Genomic DNA, 23,782 nt, shown 5'->3' with positions numbered 1-23,782 from the left:
AGTGCAGACGGTGTCTCTCCGGAGCAGAGTGGGGGAGAGTACAAGTCTGTGTTAACATGAAAACACTTTCTTCTGCCTGGCTTCCACAACACTCCTCTGGTCACCATGTTGCAACCCTTAAAATGTCACGGTGTCAAAGGAAAGTGTATGTAAAAATATGTGTGTGTGTGTGTGTGTGTGTGCGTGTGTGATAATGTCTCTGTCCAAGCAACCTTTTAAAAAACCAGGTGCTTTGTAGGATTAAAAACAAGTTTGTTTGCATTTGTGTGTGTGTGTGTGTGTGTGTGTGTGTGTGTGTGTGTGTGTGTGTGTGTGTGTGTGTGTGTGTGTGTGTGTGTGTGTGTGTGAGAGTGTGAGTGTTGTGTAGCATCTAGAGTAGCTGCTATCATTACTTTACACGGGGAATGGGTTAGCCTAGTGATTGTAATACTTGCACTTGGTTCTATGAACATCTTTACTGTACCGACAGCGATATATTGTTTCACTTCTTATTACAAATGTACTTATTGTAACAAATGCACTTATTGTAAGTCACTTTGGATAAAAGCGTCTGCTAAATGCCCTAAATGTAAATGTAAATGTGTGTGTGTGTGTGTGTGTGTGTGTGTGTGTGTGTGTGTGTCTGTGTGTGTGTGTGTGTAGGTGTAGCTTTAGAGTCCCGACCACAATAGATACGGTCATGTTTAGTGGGTCAGCACGTAGTGACCAATCAGCATGTACACTTCGGCTGTTCCGCTTCCTGATTTGGCGGAGAATAGAGAACATCTTTCACCATTTCCTATCAACAGAAGTCGTCTGCCGAGTTTTTCGTTCGGCATTGATCAAATAGCAATAAATAAACTGCCTTTTACAACACTGCACCGCTGTGCATTGTGGGATACCGGCACACAAAGTCCATGAATGGAAAATGATTTCTCACAGAGAAGGGGACAGTCTGAACATACGACAGCTCTGTGTGGAAGAATGTTGTGGTTTCAGCTTCTGCTTTGCTTCCTTATTCTACCTGTTTTCTGTTTTTCCGTTTTCTCTTCCTTCCTCCTCCTCCCCCACCTTCACCTCTTACCCGCCTCCTCCTCCTCCCCCACCTTCACCTCCTACCCGCCTCCTCCTCCTCCCCCTCTTCTTCCCCCTCCTTCCCCTCAACAACCTCCTCCTCCTTACACCCAGGGCCTTGAGAACAGCATGGCGTCAATGTGGTTGTCGTCAAGGGGAACGGAGAGACTCGTCGATGGCAGAGACAGGCTGTGGTGATGGAGTTCCTCTAGAGCAGCAGCCTTGATCAGTTCTCAAGAGGGACAACACTGCCAGACAACCAGTGTGGAGACCTGGTTAATAAGGTGATGCAGAGAGTGACGTGTAGCGTGACACAGAGAATACTGTGGGAGCATGGAGGGGAAGCACAAAAAGTGAGATTTGACTGTGTAACGTTAAGAGATAACTGAACCGCAATGGGGGCGATTAGGGGGAAACTGGTGCTCTGTGCTCATATACACACACACACATACACACACACCAACACACACATACACACACACACACACACACACACACTGAGTGTTTGTGACGCAACACAGACACAAATGTCTGGTGTACTGCAGGTACAAACCAGGTGACCATGGCTACCGTATCTCCATGGTAACCAGGTTTGTGACCATGAGGACAGTACCGTTTCCTAGGCTGAGGGGGGACGAAGAGGTCTGCTCTGTTGTGATGGACATGGTTGCCATGGTAAAAAAACAAAGGGGCAAAACGCTTCGAGGGATTCGGGTGGGTTTGTGCCAGGGCGCCAAGCCTGATGCCCCACGCTGGGCTGAAAAGGTGGCTGAGTCGGGGAGGGGGGGGGGTCGGGCTGGGCTATATCCATCTCCGTCTTGTTGCCGCGGTAACTACACGATACCTCACATCCTCTTCTTCTCCCGGACCACCTGTGCGGCGGCGGCGGCGTTGGCGGCGTCCTGGCACTCCACGGCGGACAGGGCAATCAGCATCTGCGCGGCGTAGTAGGTGGCCATGATGATGGCGCGCGAGTGCGGCACGGGGAAGCAGAACTTGTTGACGGCGATGGTGAGGTCAGACGCCATGAAGAGCACGGCGCCCAGGCACGCCGACAGCCGGGTCCACGTCCACAGGTCGTCGGTGAGCCGCACGCCTGCGATGGCCCGCCAGCCCATGAAGCCGATGAGGGCGATGTAGACGGCCACCAGGTAGGTGAAGGGCCCGGACAGGTAGGGGTACAGCAGGGCGTAGGACACGGCCGACACGCTGCCGGTCAGCAGGCCCGCCGCCGGGTTCAGCGGCCGCATGCCGAAGGCCGCGGAGTAGAGGATGTGGGTGATGGCGAACATCAGAAGGCCTGCGAGGTAAATGGTAAACGGACTGCCTTTAAAGAGCGCTGTTCTAACCGGCGGCCACTGAAGGCCGGGGTCGGCTTAGCTCAGGAGGTAGAGTGGGTTGGCTGGTGACCCGAAGGTTGCTAGTTCGATCCCCGGCTCCTCCTAGCGTCGAGTGTCGAAGTGTCCTTGAGTGAGACACCTCACCCTAACTGCTCCCAACATGGTTGACTCCGTCGTCGGTGTGTGAATGTGTGTATTAACCATTGTAAGTTGCTTTGGATAAAAGTTTGCTTAATGTAAAGCAGTTCACAATATTGCCCAATATTCACCCATTCATGCATACATTCACACACCGACGGCGTTGACAACCATGCAAGGCAACAGCCAGCTCGTCGAGAGCAGTTAGGGTGAGGTGGAGGCCGACCTAGCAGCCTTTGGGTTAACAGCCCACCCGCTCTACCCCCTGAGCCACATGCCGGGGGCGGGAAGGTCATGGTTACACAGCATGGATAACACACACACACGGATGGTACTTTGGGTCGTGTAAAAACGACACGAAACATCACAGTAATTGTTTGATGAGAACTGTTTTAACCCAACTTCTGAATTTAATGCAGTGTGAAAAGGGTGTGCCTTTAAGATGTCTGACCATGTTTCACAGGAACTCAAAGGAGAACTGCCATGCTTGCTCATTTTCAGATCCAGCGGAAAAAATTGATGTTACAGACCTTAATTCACTTCCCATGTGCCAATGAAGCAGTACAGGATGGTTACTAAAAAGCGGGACGGTTCTCCTTTAAAAGTAGAACCATGCGGCATGTGGAGCAGTACTCTCTTATGTTAGAAACGTTGTTACTTACATTGTTACTTATTACTTATAACATTGTTATAAGTAATAAGTAACAATGTTATAACAATGTTATAAGTAACAGCGTTACTAACGGCGTAACCTTTTTCAGTAACAAGTAATCGAATTGATTACTCTTCCCATCATTATAACGCCATTACCTTTACGATTGGCTGAGGTAGAGTAAAAATGTCACAGTAAGCCAATCAGAGGCAGAACTGGGCGGGTGTTGTTTACAGAAATTCGAAAGCACACACAGTCGGACACATGGCACAACTGAGTCCAAAAAATGTGCTTTAAAGTAACGCAATAGTTCCTTTCCACAGTAACTAGTTACTTTTATCATTTGTATCTGAGCAACTCATTTAGCTACTTTTTTGGAGAAGTAACTACTAACTGTAAAAGTCATTACTTTTTTAAATTGACTTTTAAAAGTAAAGTCACTAACTTAAAGTAAGTGAGGAACGGCAGTTAATTTCTGGACGAGTTGACCCCTCACCGTGGCTAAAGTAGCCCTGCTCCTGCCAGATAAGGAACGCGTCGCCGAGGGAGGAGAAGATGAGGCCGGCCAGGATCTTACGGGCGTTGGAGTTCGCCCGCAGGAAGCTGAACCCGTGCGCCAGGAGGAAGACCCAGAGGCAGAAGATGGGCAGACACTTGATGAGGGCGCTGAACCAGGAGGGGCTGGAGGTGGGCAGCCACAGCACGAAGTACACGCAGGTGGCCTTGAAGAAGGGCACCAGCTTGGGGCCCTCGCTCTTCACCTGCGGAGGAGCCAAGAGGTCAACATAGTTGTATAGTGGAGGTTTGAGTGAGTGTGAGTCAGTGAGTGAGTGAGTGAGTGAGTGAGTGAGTGAGTGAGTGACTGAGTGACTTACTGACTGGGTGAGTGAATGAGTGACTGAGTGACTAACTGACTGACCACTTGGATGAGTGAATGAGTGACTGAATGGCTGAATGACTGAATGAGTGAGTGACTGGTGAGTGAATGAGTAAGTGAGATCTGTGTGTGTGTGTCTCAAAACCAATTCTCCGGTTTTGAATTTGAAGCCATCTCTCCGGACAGAGTGATCAACACTTACATCTGCATTTATATTGAGGGCTTTTAGCAGACACATTTATCCAAAACGACTTCTAAAACAATGTCAGTACAGTAAGGATGTTCATAGAAACAACAACACTAACAATTGCTAGGTTAGCTTGGGATAGCTTGGATAAGATGCTACACAATGCTAAGTACTATCTTTAAGTGCCAGGACGTACAATATACAATAAGTGCGCACACTTGCTTCCTTTAACTTTTTGCTCAAACTTTATTTTCTGTCTGAACTCATACATCGCGTGGAATATAATATCGTTGCATATCTGTGGTTCCCCATTGTATTCTACATCATTCATCTACTCTGTATATATCGTTCTGTATTATTAAAGGCAAGAACAGACAGATAGCATGCCTCAGCGTGGTATCTCCTCCTATATTGAGGGTGTTTCTCCACTGTTCTCCTCTCAAACTCTCACTGTTCATCCTGCCCTCCTCCCATGACCTCCCCTCCGCCTCCCATCACCGGAGATCTGTTTGTCCTGTGGAGAAATGAGTCCGGTATCTTGTGCCGATCGGGTGTGTTTGTCTTGGGTAATGAGGTCTCCGGTTTCCCCCTCCACCTACTGTGTCCAACTCACTATCTCTTTCTGTCCAAATACCCTGGGAGGCCCATCGGGACGGCCCAGATGGGGCCTTTAGGGGGGGGAGTGGCGCTGGCTGAGCTACAATGCAGTGCTGGCTCTCAGGGTTTCCAGATCTTTGGGTTGTTCCTTGATTGTGGGTGACTTTCGCGCATGTGGATGCATGGTGGAGGTTTGAGGGTGAGTGAGGGAGTGAGTGAGGGACTGACTGACTGACTGACTGACTGACTGGCAGACTGGCTGACTGACTGACTGACTGACTGACTGACTGACTGGTTGAGTGAATGAGTATTTGTGTGTGTGAGTGTGTGTTTGTGCATGTGTGCGTGCGTTATGTGTGAATGGTGTGGAGGTGTGATGGTGTGAGTGTGTCCACACTGGCTATCGCAGAACTCCCGGACTGGTTCATATCCTCACATATCGCCCAAGTTCTGCTCCAGGTAGCCTGCATGTACAGTGCCCACTGCCCACACATCACTGATGTAAAACCATTCAGCTCTTTCGCCCACTACAAGACACAGCCCCTACTGTGTCTCAGAGATCTGATTCATAAAGCCGCAGACTCTGCCGCTTCTGTTTATGATTTAGCATTTCGTACATTCAACCCACAACCTGACTCAAATAAGGTCATATATTACATCTGCACTCCTGCACGTTATATTTTGTACATCTAACAGCAAGTTCTATATATTTTTATTTTTCATATATTTGTCCTGTATTGTATTTTATGCATCGATACACCCCAGCAAATGGCTTACTTGGCAATGAAACGCTGTCTGACTCTGACCTTTCAGCCTGTATGAGACCAGTGGTCTTTCTAGACATGGTGGAGGGAGGGTAGTTACTTTCCTAGCACAAATAGTACCACTGCTTCTTCTTTGCCTTGTTTACTTCTTCTGTCCATGTATATACTAATCTAAAAATAAAGCAATTTTGTATTGAATTGAGAGTGAGAGTGAAATGAAGTGAAGAGAAGAGAGAGGGAGAGGGGAGGGAGGGATTGAGAGAGAGCGAGAGAGAGAGAGAGAGAGAGAGAGAGAAAGAGAGAGAGAGAGAGAGAGCGAGAGAGAGAGAGAGAGAGAGAGAGAGAGAGAGAGATGCCCCCCATGGCCTTTGCGGGTTCAAGAGGTGCATGTTTGTGTTTGTGAAGTGGCGTTTCCCTTCCCCAGTGCTTGTTTTGTTTGCGTCACGTCGACACAATGAGCGTTCAGGTAGGAACAGGGGGCTGAACAAATGCAAGGAACAAATACAGACATTTGACAGACGTGTCTGTCAAATGTCTGTATTTGTTCCTTTCTTATTTTGTTGTTATTTGCTCTGTCTGCTACCTTGAGCATAACATAACAAATAAAAACAAAATAATAAAAGAGCATGTGATAGACATGTCTGTTAAATGGACCAGAGCACATTAATATAATTAGGGTTCATGGGGACACAGTGTCGGAGACCTACTGGTCAGCCTTCTGCTCTCTCCACCTGAAGCTTCCATGAGGTGCTCTGTTTCCCACTAAGGTGCTGGCCCCCTGACAATGACGGCCGAGCAGTCGTTGGGTCTCAGGGACGGACTACCTGGCCCTGGCTCAAAATACTAAAAGGACCACAGTGACATCGCACTGTCCCGGCCAGCAGCCACTCAAAACACTTTGACGTTACAAAGTGCTTTTCAATTTCATGACAAGCCCGCACTGGCATTCATGTGGCTTATCGCCATCCTGTATCAAAGGGTACATACAAGAGAAAACAAGTGAGGCAAAAGCAACTTGGAAAGGGAGCTTATCAGCAGGTGAACAACAGGCTGTGTGGGGCGGCATGTGGCTCAAGAGGTAGAGCGGGTTGGCTGGTAACCGGAAGGTTGCTAGTTCGATCCCCGGCTCCTGATGAGTTCAGCGTGTGAATGTGTGCATGAATGTGTGAATGTTGGGCAATATTGTGAAGCGCTTTGAGTGGCCACTGGTTAGAAAAGCGCTGTACAAATGCAGTCTAATTCCATATTTCACAGCCTCATCTGATTTGAGTGCAGTAGGAACCTCAGTAGCCCAAAGGCCATTATGGAAGCCAGGAGGACCACACCAGTCGTTGGGTCCCACGGATAAGGGGGGAGAGATGGGACCGCTGGGACACTGACTCACACAGCGGCCCTCAAGCCAACTACAACTCCAGCTGAAGCAAATGTTTGGTCCAAGGTCGGTCGCATGTTAGCACTGCGCGGGGTGCTAGAAATATGATATAGGAACGTACAAAGAAAACCACTAAATCCTCTCCCTCGGGCGGAAGTAAACATCTCTTGTTCAAACGCTTTTTGTTGAACGTTATTTCAGGTGTACAGGAGCAGTTTCACTAACAGCGGTTTCACTAACTACGGACACTGTTTTATTACAAGGTACACACTCTACCTTGTAATAAAGAATATAATGATGGTTAATAACAGGTGGATAGGGATAGTGCTTCTGCATTCATTCCTCATCTCTACTCTTCTTAATAACTTATTTAGCCCCTTATAACCATGACATGAGAAACAGTACAAGGTTAAACACCAGCTTTTCAAAAGAGGTTAATTTCATGTTGGCTAAACTTGCGTACAGAGACACGTTTTCCAAGAAGATTCATATCAAGATGCTGGATTAAATTTACTCTTTTTTTAACTACAATTGAAATATGATATTTCTTCTCTCACTCCACATGATGCTAGACTGTAATGATACACTGTAATACCCTGTGATTCCGACATTAAAAAGGGAAAGATGATAGCCTACAGACTGTTGGCACAAGTTTAAAAAAAGATGAACCCGATTAAGGTTTCAAATTATGAGTGGGTGAACACTAGGGGTGAGAAAAATAATCGATTCTTTGATGCATCGCGATTCTCAGATCCTCAAATCCAGAACAATTCCATCTCGATGCAGATAAATTAATAATCTGAATTATAAAAATGATTTGTTCACCTGCTGCAACATTCTGTTCGCCAGAGTGGGATAATTTTAGTAATTTTAAAATTATTTAATTTATCTTCAGTGTGTATTGGCCAATCAGATTTGTCTTGACACGACTGCGATTCAGCCTACGCATAGCATGCACGCAAACTCACAGCCAGACACAAGAACTCGTTCTAATTCAAGAGCAGCTTTTTCTTTAATGACATAGAAAAGAAAGTTTGGAAAGAAAACTGAAACCTATTTTCTTTTGCATATTTCCATATTTTGTTGTAATGCAAGCTGCATTGATTATTGCATTGTTCATAGAAAGTCATATTTGTGACAAAAGCTTTTTCTATAATAAAATATTAGATAAGTTAATTCATCTGTTGATGTCTTTAATGATCATCACAGAAGTAGGAAGTTCTTAGCAAACTCTGAGTAGCAAACTCAGAGGTATATATATATTGTGGCGAGCAGCACGGGAAGGACGAGACGGGAACACAGGTTGAACCAATTATGCAGTTCCGTGCCCCATACACCGCACGACTACCGACCTCCTTTATAACGACCAACCACATACATGGAAACCAGCGCACCCAGTAAACGTACACGTCACTCTCGGTGACGGTGGCGGCAACGATGCACACATCATGTCAACACTCAACAACACACAACTAATTAACTACCCCAACCCATTAACCCCACTCAACCCAACAACCACACTGTCCCCGAAAGGGTCCAAACCCCCAGGATAAATAAACCGCCCTATAATACCTTGCGCAACTGAACGAGCGCCTACACCTGTGGTCGCCACAATATTTTTAAAAATCACGCATGGAAATGTACATAAAAAAAATTGTTGCATCGAGATGCATCGATAAGCGTTTTAGAATCGAATCGTTGACCTAATAAACGGAATCGAATCGAATGTGTGCACTGTGTTTGTACAATGCGTATCTCAGTCGTTATACCAACACTGCTGGCATCATGTCCACACATGGAGGAATACCATGAACGTATCCTCATGAATTAGATAATGAATACATGCACAGGTGCACTTTAGTGTAAGATTACAAAAAGGAAGTCGGTAAACTTGTGAGAAAGTCAAAGTTAACACACTATCATTATTCATAATGTAAAATCGCTTTCAAAATTGTTGGGCTGGTCTCACAATCTCCCCAGCCCATTATTATTTAATAGCCTCAAATGGTCTGTCACCACGATAACCAAACTAGCCTCCTCATTAGACACACTGTCGAAAAATTATGTGGACACACAGAAGTGGACCCACACAGGACTAATACTTGGCGCCGGTGCATGCAAACTGATGCATCACAGCAGGGCTACGTGTGGTGTAGGCATCATATTGTATAGAAAAGTACAATCGCGACGGAGGATAATAAAGGCCACCGCCAGGAGGTTTGCTGGCGCATCCGCTGCATAAGAACACATGGATGGATGCACGAGTCACGTGACCCTTTTTGTCCCGGCTGCGGTCGAAGCGTCTCGGTACGGGCCAGGGGATGAGAGAGCGACCTGGCTTTGTTGTAGCGGGGCTATTGTGTCTTATCAAGATGATCAAGTATAATGCTGAGATAGGATGTGAAACTGTCATCTGCTTTTAGAAAAACATTGATGGGGATTCTTTCATCTGAATACACAGGAAGCACTGACATCCAAGACAGCGTCAGATAAAGACAAAACAGGTACATACAGAACAGGCACATGAGATTTCGATTGAGTCGGTAAAAACTGGTAAAGACACATTGGAATTAGATCATTGGACTCCCCCCCCCCCGTTAACCCATACATGTGTTGTTTATGGTGAAAATCACAGCTTCACAGCGGTAGAGTGCAGGCTACTCACCACCGTCACTGGAGAAACCATCTTTAACCCGAGGTTGGGACTGACACGTTGAATACTTGGAGGATGTGGCAGTTTTTCGTTTTTACATCCAGCCTCAGTGAGTGTGCGGATTGTTTTTGTTCTTCGGTACAACAACAAATGGTTAGAAATGTGGGCGAGGCGTTGATATCTGACCAATCAGAGATTATATTTAAATGAGTGAGGCGGGGCTGGATGCCGGAACGCCTATAGTGCTCGACGTGACTCGTGTTTACATTGTCCTGCGTTGCAGGTTTTGCCCCCCCTTAAATATATTTGTATAATATATAAATACTAGATAAAATAAATGTAGACGATGCCAAAAATAGTCAAAGATGGTCTTCGAACATAAAAGGTACACAGGCTAGCGAATGTAACAAACACATGTATCAGATTTTAATAATAAATATAATTAACGCTATTAATAGCAAGAGTTTAGCCAGGTGTCTGGAGGATTGACACGGATCAAGAACGTTATTAAGAATTTCCGCCTCCTGAGGATACTGGAGGTTAAACAGCGTCATCTGGTGGTGGAGAAGGTGTACCACTGATTATGTTTAATACTGGAGGTCAAACAGCGTTACCTGGTGGTTGAGAAGGTGTACCACTGATTATGTTATATAATGTGCAGCACCGTCCATCTAGAAAAGTACAGTCATGTGCGCATTAGGTAACAAGCAGAAGTAATCCAGGGACTAAACTTTTTTGGATTTCAGGCATCCTGGAACATTCAACATGTAATAAATATCAATGTGAATGCACTTAAAATACATATGATAACGTCCAGACAAAATATACAATAAAAGTAAACGAGCTTTAAAGCAGTTTATAAATTGTAAATGTTATATTCTATGAGAGCATACCTATAGATCACATATAACATAAAAAAAATACGTGTTTTGTTATTAAAAACCTATGCCGGGAAAGTTTAAAGCGTTTGTAAATAAAGAAAAAAAACACACCGGAAAACGTCACATATTAACGCCACGCATCTCAGGCTGTGGAACCCGGAGTGGAACTGCTGGACGGACCGGACTGAATACTGGTGGAACTACATGGATTATTGCGTATATTATTTTCATTATTGGTTAAATCCCCTCCCTTTAATACAACTTTACCAATTCAAGTACCGAACGCACTTTCTTAAACGTCTTTTAAATATTTGGAAGCCATTTATTGGGTTATCCACAGCCTGGAGTTCGGTCCCAGGTGTACTCCAGTCCAGGTCATGGATCCGACCATGTCCACAGTGTATCCCAGATAAAACCCCTCAGCCAGATGCCGAGTCCTTATTTAATAGCCGATCGGCACTGTAATTCTTGATAATCACACACGCAAGCCATTCAAGGGGCTTAAATAACTAAATGTGTTATCCTTTAGCCCTAATCTGTCGATCACATCACCATAGTGGAGCTTTGTTCGTCTCCGAGGCCGAGTATTGACAGGTCGTCTCTGGGCTAAGCTATCAGCTAGCCGAGTGCTTCAGCGTCAAGTTCTGTGAGATCCAGGAGCTCACTGCCTTCGCCTGTGCAATCATGGACTTCGATAATATATTGTCGATTGCCTCCCAAAACCAGGGTCTCAGCAGTTTGCAGGTGAGTACAGGAAAGCCCAGAATATATCTAAGGGATGAGAGATAACTTATGTCGAATCACATCTATGTTCAGTACTTTTGAACTAAACGACGTGTTCGTGAGACTGCTCACCGTAATTTGCAGGTCTTTTTGTGCCAAAGTTGAGCTGATTCAACTGCTTCGCTTTATCTGTACAGGGTAACGTTCAAGGTGTGAATCAAGACGTCAAACGCACACATCATCATTGAACATACAAGAAAACACAATGACTGTGTCTACTTATCTCTTCCCAAAACACACACACACACACACACACACCTCTACAATGCTGGGTGAAGATTGCACAACGGTAGAAGTCTTATCATGGCAGTGGTCTAATTATAGTTAGTGTTGGAGGCACCAAGGATAAATCACATTGAAGTGCATTGTCCATCTGTTTTTCATGGTTAAAATCAATCATCACCAGGGTTGACAATGTTTCAAATCTGCTTTGACTTGGACATATGGACGGTACGGAGGAAAATCATTCAATAATCCGCTTTTCATTCAATTCAATCCCTCAGAAGAAGAGATACAGCCTCCAGACAGGTCCTCCCAAGAAGGACCCCAAGGTGAAGGGAGTGAACTCCACCGCGGTGCAGGCCTTCCTGAAGAAGAAACAGATCGACGATAAAAAGAAAGGTACTCAACAGAGCGACACATCATCTGCTTCCTCTTCCTCCAAGTATACTACAACAATGTTGATTATGAGTCCTCTTTGTTTTGAGCACACTATACATGCTACCCTCTCCAGAATTACTCATGAGAAAAGAGAAGGAGGTCCTGACGGCCAAGCGGGTGGAGCTGAAGTCAGACCGCAAGGCGCGCGCCATGGCCTCCCGAACCAAGGACAACTTCAGGGGGTACAACGGGGTCCCCATAGTGGAGGAGCCCAAGAAGAGGAGGTCCAAGGGGGACAGCTCGGACGAGAAGCCCATGGTGAACTGCTACGACCCCACGGACGAGGACAACTACGAATACGACCCTACAGACTCAGAGCCCGAGGAGGAGCCCGAGAGGCCGATGCGGCGAGACCACGGTGGTGGTGGTGGTGGTGGTGGTGGTGGTGGTGGGGTCAAGGCGTCAGCCAAGAAACCCGCTGGCCCACCCAAGCCTTCGGCAGCCCCCTTGGCGTTTGCAGACCTGCTGAAGCTGGCTGAGAAGAAGCAGTTTGAGCCGGTTGAGGTTAAAGCCAAAGCGGTCAAGAACGAGGGAAGGCTGCGCACGGCAGATGAAATCAGGGAGTTGGCACTGGAGCGTAAGGTAAAGAGGCTGGACAAGGGCTCCAGAGACTCGTCGAGGCCGGAGAGGGACAGGGAGAGCAGGCCACAGCCCGGCTCCAGCTCCTCTAGGAAAGGGGCTCCGGAGAAGGAGCACCGAAACGGAAAGAAGTCGGGGGTCTCCAACGCGTCCGGTAAGAGTTCGAGATCGATACCGACGGACGCCAGGGACCATGGTTCCTCTTCCAAGCCGTCTCTCAAGGAGCGAGACAGAGACAGACCCAAGAGCTCGCAAAGCGACCGCGACCGACCCAAGACCAGTTCGTCTAATCCTTCAGGTGCCTTAACCAACAGAGCCCCCACCAGGGGTCCACCTTCTGCTCAGAGCAAGCCGGCCCCCAGGCCCCTGCCCGGCCACAAACCCAGCACCGCGAGTGACCTTAGCTCCAGGAAGGGTAACTCCTCCTTACCTCCAGGACGACCGGGACCCAGTCCCTCTTCTTCACGCCCACCCGGCCCAAGACCTCAGCCTCAGACCTCTGGGCCGGCCAGGCCAGGCCAGGGGGGCTCGCTGAAGGGAGCCCCTCCCAGTATGGACAATAAGGTACGAAAGGGGGAATCCGTTAGACCTGGAGCGAGCTCCATGGGCAGACCAAACAGTGGAGCCACGAGGCCTTCGCCTGGGGGCCCACCCAGACCTGGGGGAGGCCCTCCGGGGAGGCCCGGGGGGGTTCCTCAAGGGAGGGCTGGGGGGGTCCCCCAAGGGGGCAGGACTGGTGGGGTCCCCCAAGGGGGCAGGACTGGTGGGGTCCCCGAGGGGGGTAGGACTGGGGGGGTACCCCAGGGGGGACGGACTGGCGGGGTACCGCAGGGTGGCAGGACGGGGGGTGGGGCTCAAGCCCGGCCTGGAGGAAGCGGGCACCAGGGTCCATCTCAAGGCGGGGCTAGACCCGGGAATGCACTGGGCCGAGCCGGGGCCGCGGGGCAGGCCACGGGCCGACCCGGACTCAACCCGCCATCGGGTCCCGGGAGACCCAAGTGTACCGTGGTCTCCGAAACCATTTCCGTGAGCGGAGCTAGACCGGCGAGACCGGGTGGACCTCCGAGACCGGGTGGACCTCCGAGACCTGGTGGACCTCCGAGACCTGGTGGACCGCCCCGCCCAGGCATGCCACCGAGGCCCGGGATGGCAGGGAGACCAGCGGCCATGCCCTATGGGTCCATCGCGAGACCCTCAGGTATGGAGACTGTTAAGGGACATTCTTGTGTGTTTTTTAAATTGTGGATCAAGTGTGAAGTACAGGTTTCTGAAATATGGTATGTTTTTAGGTTCATCGGTTGGGTGTTTACGCAGAATGTCTGTCAGTCTGAATAAACTTCAGCATTGTGTTGTAGCCCCCACACCCCTCGTACACACTTATTGTATGTTGTACATCCTGACACTTAAACACAGTACTTTCATTCTGTAGAGTATTATCCTAGATATCTTTGTTGTATACGGGGAATGGGTTAAGCTAGCGATGGTTAGTGCTTAGCACTTGGTTCTATGGACATCCTTACTGTGCCGACAGTGATATATTGTTCCTCTTTCTTCAGACAAATGTACTTTACTATTACTACTGTAATGTCGCTTTGGATAAAAGCGTCTGCTAAATGCCCTAAATGTTAATGTAGCCTTGGCCCTCATTCGATTTGTTAACTGTGTCCTCTTCAATTCATTACGAACATTCATTTTGGTGTTTGTTGTTCAATATTGACATTGTATTGACATTTAGTCACATTGTATCTAGCATTTGGCTTTTATCCAAAGCGACATACAGCAAGCCGGTTGACATTTCAACCTGCGTTGTTCCCTGAACGTTAACTTGTGTCAGCACAGTGTTTACATTCAGCACAGCTATCCTTCAGATCGGGTTAAAACAAGCGCCTTTTCCCCCTCACAGCGCCGATGCTGCCGCCAATCACGTCGGCCTACAAGAGGAAGTACGAGGATGAGGAGGACGAGTACGACTCAGAGATGGACGACTTCATCGACAACGAGGACAACGAGCAGGAGGAAGTCTCCAAGCACATCAGGGAGATCTTCGGTTACGACCGCTCCAAGTAAGTACCTTCCGCTGCTACAGGCGCCTTGATGTTTACGAGGGTCTGCAGCGGCCGGTCTGATCACCAGCTGTCTGCTTTCGCTCCCCCCCCCCCCCCACACCCCAGATACAAGGAGGAGAGCGACTACGCCTTGCAGTTCATGGAGAGCAGCTGGAAAGACATGCAGAAGGAGGAAGCCAGGAGGTAATAATATGAAGGTTGACATCTCTGGTGTTTTGTCGATGAAGGTTGACTTGAGCCGTGTGAGGAACGGGATGCATATAAGGTTGTGAAACCTGCTGTAGATATATCTAGGTTGTCCATGTTGTGCATTGTCAGAATGACACACTTTGAAAAAGAACGACAGTTGGTCTACAGTTTGTAGACCAACTGTCTGTTTGTAGACCAACTGTCTGTTTGCAGACCAACTGTTTGTTTTTCTAGACTGTTTGTTTGTGTGATCCGGTAGTTTGAGAATGGCCGTCCAGGAAGATCTGGAGGAGGAGAGACGAGAAGAAGATGAGATCAAGAGACACGCCAAGAGGAAAAAGCTGTGATGCCCTTACTGCCATGAACTGCCCCCCTACTAACACACACACACACACACACACACACACACACACACACACACACACACACACACACACACACACACACACACACACACACACACACACACACACACACACACACACACACACACACACACACACTTACAGTCATGCACGCTGACGATCCCCTCAACTGTTGGACTTTGCCCCCCCTCCCCTGCCCTCTGTCTTTGTTTATGTTTACTCCTCAGAGTATGAGGGTCTTTACATTTGAATCTGAGCTGGAAGACGGAATTCAGTGCAAGCGTTACACAGGACCACTCTGTAGTCACCATGTTTCTCTCTGTTGCCTTGTTCTATTTATTTCCCCTTCGAGTCAGAGGTCTTAACGATGGGGGCTGCGTCGAAGGTCATTGGAACAGGACTGTAAATACGGCACTTTAAGTGTAATTTGATGTAAAAACACTTTTTTTGTAAAAAAAAAAAATAATAGAAAGATCAGACATGATGATGTGAAATGTTCAACAAATTCCACTACGGAGCAGAATTGCGGACGCCACCCAGAAAGGTTGCATTGTTACGTTTTATCGATTTAATTTAATCCTTGAGATAAGATTTCCACATTGTGGTTTGCATTTCCATTTTAAAAGTGGTTGACAGAAATGATTCACGCTTCTGGCTTTCATTTGATTGTTATTCATTAATTTCTCGTATTATGTTGGAGGCTTAGCCCGAGCAACAAAGGCTATGTTGTGTGACCGGAAATTTTGGAGAATTGTTATATCAATATATTGTTTCTCCTAATTTGGCTATTTGATATGCATATTCAGATTAATTTATAATATATATGAATATTATTACATATTAAGATTCAGGGTTATTATTATTTTACCCTAAAATTGCTCTGCTCCAGAACGATATTGAGTTAATATGAAGACTAGAAACTCCAGATTTGTATTCTAGGCCTCAGATGAAGAATTTTAAGTAAGTCAAGCTTTATTTCTATAGCACTTTTTTATAAAGCATAATTGTTAAAACCAACTGTTAGAAAGTTCTTAACAAGACAAACTAGTGACAGAGAATCAAAAAGTAAAGACAAAAGTAAGACATAACTGTATAAGACTAGCCTATGCTGAAAATGCAAAAACTGTGAAAAAAATCTATGGAAACAAACTCAGCCAAAAACAAAATGGACATCAACCTAGGATTTTAATTGTCACCAACATACTGCTGCATCAATAGGATCAGGCAGAGTGATAGAGTTAACATTCTCTATTGCTCTGGAATCAGGGCTTCCCCTGATTCAATCATCCTTATATGGCTTGATGACGTGGCACGTCATTTGTCAGCCACGGAGGAAACGCCCCTTTAATTCGGAAAGTTTGCGGAAGTTGTTTGACTCGGACAGAAAGTAAACGCTGTGCCCGTTGTTTACCTCGTTCACACACTCAAATCACCTGGTTGTTTAAGGTTTTTAAGAGATGGACATCAACTCGGAGAAGAAACAGCGGATCCTCTCCAGGGTGAGTCACTTTACTCCGGCTTTTAGGAGCGAACGCCTTCAATTAGAGGTGGAAACGAACCCGATTCAAATCCTCCCCTCATTTTCATATTATCTACTGCAAACGTTTGCAGGCCTTCCTGTGTGTGCCTCTGGTCGTTTAGTTAATGGATCTGCGTTGTCAGATTGTTGTTTCAAACCCGCTTAACCATAAGCCTAGAGACAGTGTTGCCAGATTGGGCCAGATTTCCCGCCCAATCTGGCAACAGCAGACCCGGCTCCGCATCAGCCGGTAGTGTGAACCGGTAGAACCAGCTTCAGATCCGCATGACCTCATGATGTCCGGATTTGGCTATACTTGCCTATTTACATGACACCCAATTAGTCTGCCAGAATTAGGCTTGAGACTACTTTTAAGTAAAAATAAGAAGGTAAATAAACTAGCGTTTAGGGGGAGGGTTATAATTTAAATCCAGATTTTAGATCATGTTTATTCAGGTCTAACCAATAATTAGGTCAACATAATTATTCTGATCACATAGGTTTGCGCATGTTTGTCTTTAATTTAGTCATCGAAATAGCCTGGTTTTGTATTAATATAATTTGGAAATGTTTAAGGCCTCATGCCATCAATAAATGGGTTTTAAAACTAACTTGGGCTTATTGTACCCGACTGAAAGACCAGATGGTTTTATTCCTCCATGACAGGAGGCTGTTTATCGCTTCAGACAATGCTCAACCTCTTCTTGTATCTCTTTGTGTTCATCAGTATAAATTCCATGATGTTGCAATAGAGGAGTTAGAGAAAATCCATCGTGTGTACCCTGATATGCAACTATTGGACGGCACCTACAGTAAGTAAAGCATTTACTGTGTGAGCCTTAATCATTTGAAGTGAGATCATGCCCAACACTCTTCCATAACGGTATATCTACACCTTTTTCAGCTTTTACTGACGGCACTCAGAAAGATCTCCTGAAGCTGATAGGAAACCTTCCAATAACGTATGACGGTAAAGCTGATTCAAACACACACTTCTGGCCTATCAGACCTTATGACTCTCCACCACAGTACCCGTTGCACTCCTAACCATCCCTGGAAGGAGCGATCCCTCTCTCTGCATTCCTTATCAATGAAGGATCGAGCTAGCAACCTTCCGGTAGCTCTACCCCGAGCCACATGCCATCTTCGTGAATCTGTTATCGAGTTTGTTCTCTCGACATGCAGGGCAATCGTACAACTTCCCAATCCTGCTGTGGCTGCTGGACTCCTTCCCCTTCACGCCCCCCATCTGCCTGCTGCGGCCCACCCTGACCATGGTGATCAGGGAGGGCCGGCACGTGGACGCCCGGGGACGCATATACCTGCCCATGCTACACAACTGGGACCACGTAAGTGGGCCACATCGACAACCTGGTGCTGGTTTAGTCACGGACAGGAAATGACAGGAAGAAGCAGTAAAACAATCAAAATAACATAAGTAAAATGAGTTGGAGCAACAAAAAAAGATTAACTAGATTAGGGTAGATAAAGTAATAACTAAATAAAAAATAGAAAACTGTAATAAATAACAATATATATAAATATATGGACACAAGAAGAGTAGCGATAATGTTAAGTACGCAAAACACAAATTGAAGCATTATGGGCAGTTGAGGTGGACATTGAGTATGTGCTACATTATTAAAAAGATGTATTATGCATACGTGCCTAAGCGGCTTGAATATCCGGTATATGCTACATTATTGAAACTGTTCCTTATTGACTTATGCATATGACATGATGAGGGAAATCCCACTCAGAGTCTTCCTGGAGGTTTTCCAGGCAGTGTGTAAAATAAGATAAGATAATTATTTATTAATCCCACAACCGGGGAAGGTAGTAATGTTACAGCCACCAAAGGGGATGTCAGAGAAGACTCTGTACCAAAGCTAGATATAATGTAAAAAAGCAGATACAATAAGACGGCATAATAAATAAGTAAACTGACTCAACGGTTAGGTTGACGTCATTGTATAAGGGGAATATTACAATTATTGATTCATATTAGAGTTATTCACATAGCAGCAACAATTCTACAATATTGCACGTTACTGTATTCATGTGGGACGCCTCTTGTTTGTCTGATTTCCTGACGCAGCCCAAGACCAACGTGGTGGCTCTTCTGAAGGAGATGAGCACCAAGTTCCAGCAGGAGGCGCCACTGTTGTCGAAGGCCAGCGGAGACGAGGACCCCCAGAAGCTGCTGGCGTCCATCTCCAGCCTCCAGAAAGAAGGTGAACCCCTTTCCCGTTTAAGCCAGTGAGGTTCCCAATGGCATCATTTACATTTACATTTACTTTGAGGGCTTTAAGCAGATGCTTATATCCAAAGCGTCTTACAATAAGTAGGATTTGTCAGAAGAAGGAGAAACAACAATATATCTCTTTTGGTACAGTAAGGATGTTCATAGAACCAAGGGCCAAGCACTTACAATTATAAGGTGAACCCATTCCTTGTTTACAACAAAGACAGCTAGGATAAGATGCTACACAATGCTCAGTACTATTTTTAAGTGAAAGGGTGTACAACATACAATAAATGCGTACATTTAGTGCCAGGACATTCCACATACAATTAAGAGGGGTAAGGGGGGAGGCTATGCAGAGTGCAGGTGAACTCTGAACAAATGAGTCTTGAGTCTTTTGTGGAAGCTGGGATGCTCGGATGGGGCGGGGGGAGAGTCTGAACTGGGGGACGTGGTGGACGGAGCGAGCGCGGTGGAGGATTACGGTTAACAAATCACTCTTGTTTACCAGGAGGAGTACGGCACCACGACCAACCCCACCACAAAGTGTCCGTCATAGGGGGAGGGGACTTGGGAATGGCTACCGTGATGAGCATCTTGGCCAAGGTGCATTCCCCCCCCCCCACCCGTCTTGTACATCCATCCCCTGTGTGAAGCCCGTTCAGCCAAGTTACCAGACGGTGTTTCTTTACGTTTCCTTCTCTCGGTTTCACGCTTCAGGGCGTGGTGGACAAACTGGTTTTCATTGATGTGGCGGAGAGCTCAACCAAGGGTGGAAGCGGCGACCTTGAGATCTTCAGTCTGCCCAAGGTAGAGGTCTCCAAAGGTACTGAAGCTCTCTGCGGCCATCTCTTCATCCATCTCGTTATCCGCCCCAATAGGGCCGTGTTTGTTATTAATCCGTTTGTACGTCTTCAAACGGCCTCTCTCCTGTCAGATCTGTCTGCATCAGCAGGGTCCGTGGTCGTCGTGGTGACGGCCAATGCGTGGAGCAACGAGCAGTCGTACGAGAGCGTGGTGCAGAGCAACGTTGACATGTACCGCGGGATCATCCCCGCGCTGGCCCGCCACAGCCCCAACGCAGTGATGCTCATCGCCTCCCACCCAGGTACATACACACTCACTCACACACATTCACTCATACACACACATTCACACACACACTCAGTCACTCATAAACACACACACACATTCACACATACACACAAACCCAGACACATTCACTCGTACACACACACACACACACACACACACACACACACATTGTTTTCGTTGCTTCAAATAATCTTTCATCACTATGCCACAGTCGACATCATGACCCACGTGGCCTGGAGGCAGAGCGGCCTGCCCCCCACACACGTGATCGGGGCGGGGTGCAACCTGGACTCAGAGCGCCTCTGCCAGGCACTGGACATCAACCTCAACATACACAAGCGGGCCTGGGTCCTCGGAGAGCAGACGGGTGGAAAGGGTAAACGCCTGACGTCAATCGCTGCTTCTCCTCACCGCTAGAGCCCGAGATATGGGCTTTTTTTATTTGAGGAATATACTAGTTATAGGATGTTATTTTAATGATAACAATTTTAAACCATCATTCAGCTTAACTACATGTATATGTATGTCCAGGTTATTTTAAGCTTCGAGCCAATTTAACTGTTACACATTGTGACTTACATTTTATTAGGTGGTATTCAGATTCAATAAAGCTAATTTTTAAGCCGTTTAAAGCAGTCTGAGCCGGTTGGGCCCTGCGGTTTCACTACAACTCAGAGGAGGCTGTGGATCAGAGTATCTCTGCCGGGCAAAGCCCGCAGGTCAGCCCTTTGTAAGGCCCCACCCACAGCAAACTCTACAGAGCAGATGAGGGCTCTTATTTTGAAATTGTTATCAATGGAAACAAAGCATTTGTCGCTTCTTTTGTGTTGGTGAGTTTTTTGCTCTTTCCTGCCAGGAGTTGTGGTAAGCGAAACCCAAAGCAGAAGAGCCCACGTCATTATAAAGTTGTTTTTGTTGTTATCATAACTGCATTTTACACCTCACTGTTCTATCCGGCTACCTCTGTATTGTTTGTGTTATAAATACACTGCATATTGTTTCCATGTGTTTGCCCAACCCGTTTTGCAAGCTGCTCTGCTAGGAAAGACTTAACCTCGTTAGAGTCGCGGAATGCCATGACTCGTGCATTCACGCATTTGTGAACACATGAATATGTCTGTGTGTTGCTGCAGTGGCGGTCATGAGTAACGTTGGGACCAGTTCCAGCCAGGCCAGCCAGAGGGTGCAGATCGCTCCGAGCTCCAGCGCCAGTAAACCCCTGCTGGAGAGGTAGGGAATTACACATTGTCACATTACCACTTTCAGTACATTTTTTGTACCATATGTTATATAATGCATGTTCCTCACACGCTAGGTGAGGAAAACAAGATTTCAAGTTACTTTAAGCGGACGTAAACAATTTAGTTTCTTTCTAATTTAAACCCTACGAAATGTTGAAAAGAAAATTCATTATTCTGTTATTTGAAAAACAGAATAATCTCTATGCAATTCCAGGGTCAGTACATGTGTGGACTCAAAATATATAATATGGATAAGTATCTACTTTAGATTTTGGATAAGAGTATCTAAAGTCTGAGGGTGAGCCGATCTTAAATCTGGCTGAACTGGGTGTTTCACATTCTCTCGCTTCATGTTTGATTCCATCAATCATGTCGCTTGAGGCGGGCATCTGTAGGGGTGTAAATGTCTAACTAAAACTCTGCCAGCAGTACTGAACTTTGTTAAAGTATCTGTTAAGGTTTGAAATCAACAACGTGTGTAGAAAGGCCACCAAAGAAACACTTCTGAATTCCCTTTTGAAAGCTTCATTCAATCAAGCACTGCCGGATCAGAGGTTCTGCTGTAACATAGTAGGACTGCCGCATCAGAGGTTCTGCTGTAACATAGTAGGACTGCCGCATCAGAGGTTCTGCTGTAACATAGGACTGCCGCATCAGAGGTTCTGCTGTAACACAGTAGGACTGCCGCATCAGAGGTTCTGCTGTAACACAGTAGGACTGCTGAATCAGAGATTCTGCTACAACAAAGCAGGACTGCTGGGTCCAAGTCAATTTAGTATAATTTAGACATGGAATGTAAGTCTCAGAATTGAGAATCAGATGAGATTACTTTGTCATTGTGAAAGGCAGACATCTTGCTTCAGGCCTTTTTCCTGTGAACAGAGGGACAGAGATGGAATATATTATTGATACTTGCTCTGCACTCCCTTACTCAGGGCGCTGGACATGACAAAGAACCGAGGCCAGCGGTCGTGGTCCGTGGGTCTGTCCCTCGCCGACATCACCCACACCGTCCTGACGAGCCGCAACAAGGTCCACTCCATCTCCACCCTGGCCCAGGTAGAGCAGCACCATCCATTATGGAGAGACAGCGTGGTTAATTCGTCACACAAGGTTACTCTGGACAGGGAGATGATTGCGACGAGGCAAGGGCTGGCTAAGGAACAAATTGAAATAGATATTAAATCAAAATGGAAATATAATAGATCATAAATATAACTATAATACCCATTATCTTCATTTATATCTTTAGTCGTAGTTATATTTTACACTGAATGTTCTCCAACCTATTTTACACGTCATTATTACAGTTGCTGTAATACCTACTGACATACACAGCTGTGTTATTTTTATGACTGCAGAGAGGTTATGGGCGCAACATAAACATTTTCAACACAAAAAGTAGTTTTACTTTTCAGCCATTACAAACTAGCGCTTGGACTAAGCAAAGTGTTAGAACTTAAGTAAGACGCATGGCTTTTCTGAGAGGGAGACCACTGGCCTTCTCATTGGTCGTGACGACCCAGCCTCTAACTGCCCCTTTAATCAAATTAACGACACACAACCAATTACCCAATTAACCCCCACACTAATTAATGACAGGGAGCAACACAAGCAGGAGGGTTTAACTGAAACACGGTGTGTGTGTGTGTGTGTGTGTGTGTGTGTGTGTGTGTGTGTGTGTGTGTGTGTGTGTGTGTGTGTGTGTGTGTGTGGTTCTCTGCAGGGCTGGGGCGGGGTGGTGTCGGAGGTCTTCCTCAGCCTGCCCTGCCTGCTGGGTGCAAACGGATCCATGCGTCTGGCCGAGACCACCCTGGGCAAGGAGGACCGCTCCGCGCTCGAGACCAGCGTCACCTCCCTCTCCGACCTTATGACCAAGCTCAGGCTATGACCGCTGCTCCAGGACCCCTGTCCCAACCCTAGCAGCTAGCACCAACCGCTAGCAGCTAGTACCAACCCCTAGCCAGATCCTAACTAAACACGGTGCAACTCTACCGAGCGAGACTCAAGCCAGCATGTTCCTGGTTGGTGTGTTTCACCAAACTGGGTTGAAGAAGATGTGTTGGGTTTCCTGTGCCCGCCAAACACTAACAAAGATGCACTCCAGGAAGTTGTGTGATATAACAAATGTTTTTTTTAAACACGGGTAAATAATGCGAATGCTGTCTTTTTCCTAAATTATGTATTTTTTCCATTCTCATCTCATTCATGAAGAATAATGCAGACCAAATGGATGTAGAAAAATGTTTAAGAAAACTCTATTTTACCAAAGAGAAATACCTTGACAACCTTTGACCTTTTGCACTTTCACCAGACAGGTCCATTACAGGCTTAGGTAAATGCATACCTCATGAAAAGGAAATCTCCCAGAAAATGTAAAGATACACTAATGTTGAAGTGCCTTTTTTCATATATCCTAACTATATATTTGTCCATGACAAAGGTGGAAGTGATGTATTGTATATAATACTAAGGGCAATAAACGTGAGACTTTACCGTTGTGCTTCTGTGGGATGGAAGAAAACG

The 23,782-nt window shown here is 46.4% G+C and overlaps 3 protein-coding genes across 4 annotated transcripts; 2 read left to right on the top strand and 1 right to left on the bottom strand.

The window, feature by feature from the left end:
• Positions 1 to 1,142: 1,142 nt before the first annotated feature.
• Positions 1,143 to 9,776, bottom strand: tmem86a (transmembrane protein 86A). Of its 2 annotated transcripts, XM_079743706.1 has the most exons (3): positions 9,646 to 9,776; positions 3,680 to 3,944; positions 1,143 to 2,353 (listed from the first exon to the last, which is right to left on the bottom strand). In XM_079743706.1, exons 1-3 carry the CDS (start codon positions 9,664 to 9,666, stop codon positions 1,899 to 1,901), a joined length of 741 nt encoding a protein of 246 aa, XP_079599832.1. In that variant the 5' UTR covers positions 9,667 to 9,776; the 3' UTR covers positions 1,143 to 1,898. The 2 variants fall into 2 exon arrangements, with proteins under 2 accessions (XP_079599832.1, XP_079599831.1); XM_079743705.1 differs by lacking the exon at positions 9,646 to 9,776 and having other exon boundaries at positions 1,890 to 2,353; positions 3,680 to 5,487.
• A 1,141-nt stretch (positions 9,777 to 10,917) lies between these two features.
• spty2d1 (SPT2 chromatin protein domain containing 1) lies at positions 10,918 to 15,449 on the top strand. Its single transcript, XM_079742992.1, has 6 exons — positions 10,918 to 11,258; positions 11,801 to 11,918; positions 12,031 to 13,734; positions 14,440 to 14,599; positions 14,708 to 14,785; positions 15,051 to 15,449. The coding sequence occupies exons 1-6, from the start codon at positions 11,199 to 11,201 to the stop codon at positions 15,136 to 15,138; spliced, it is 2,208 nt and encodes a 735-aa protein (XP_079599118.1). The 5' UTR covers positions 10,918 to 11,198; the 3' UTR covers positions 15,139 to 15,449.
• Positions 15,450 to 16,518: 1,069 nt separating this feature from the next.
• uevld (UEV and lactate/malate dehyrogenase domains) lies at positions 16,519 to 23,775 on the top strand. Its single transcript, XM_079744011.1, has 12 exons — positions 16,519 to 16,655; positions 17,403 to 17,487; positions 17,580 to 17,645; positions 17,861 to 18,024; positions 18,774 to 18,909; positions 19,432 to 19,526; positions 19,641 to 19,746; positions 19,858 to 20,028; positions 20,227 to 20,391; positions 21,149 to 21,245; positions 22,192 to 22,315; positions 22,983 to 23,775. Exons 1-12 carry the CDS (start codon positions 16,614 to 16,616, stop codon positions 23,145 to 23,147), a joined length of 1,416 nt encoding a protein of 471 aa, XP_079600137.1. The 5' UTR covers positions 16,519 to 16,613; the 3' UTR covers positions 23,148 to 23,775.
• The last annotated feature ends 7 nt before the right edge of the window (positions 23,776 to 23,782 follow it).

Source organism: Pollachius pollachius (assembly GCF_949987615.1).
Source record: "Pollachius pollachius genome assembly, chromosome: 9".
In the NCBI taxonomy this organism is placed as follows: Eukaryota; Metazoa; Chordata; class Actinopteri; order Gadiformes; family Gadidae; genus Pollachius; species Pollachius pollachius.
Note: the sequence above shows the minus strand (reverse complement) of the source record. Positions and strands in the feature narration are given on the sequence as shown.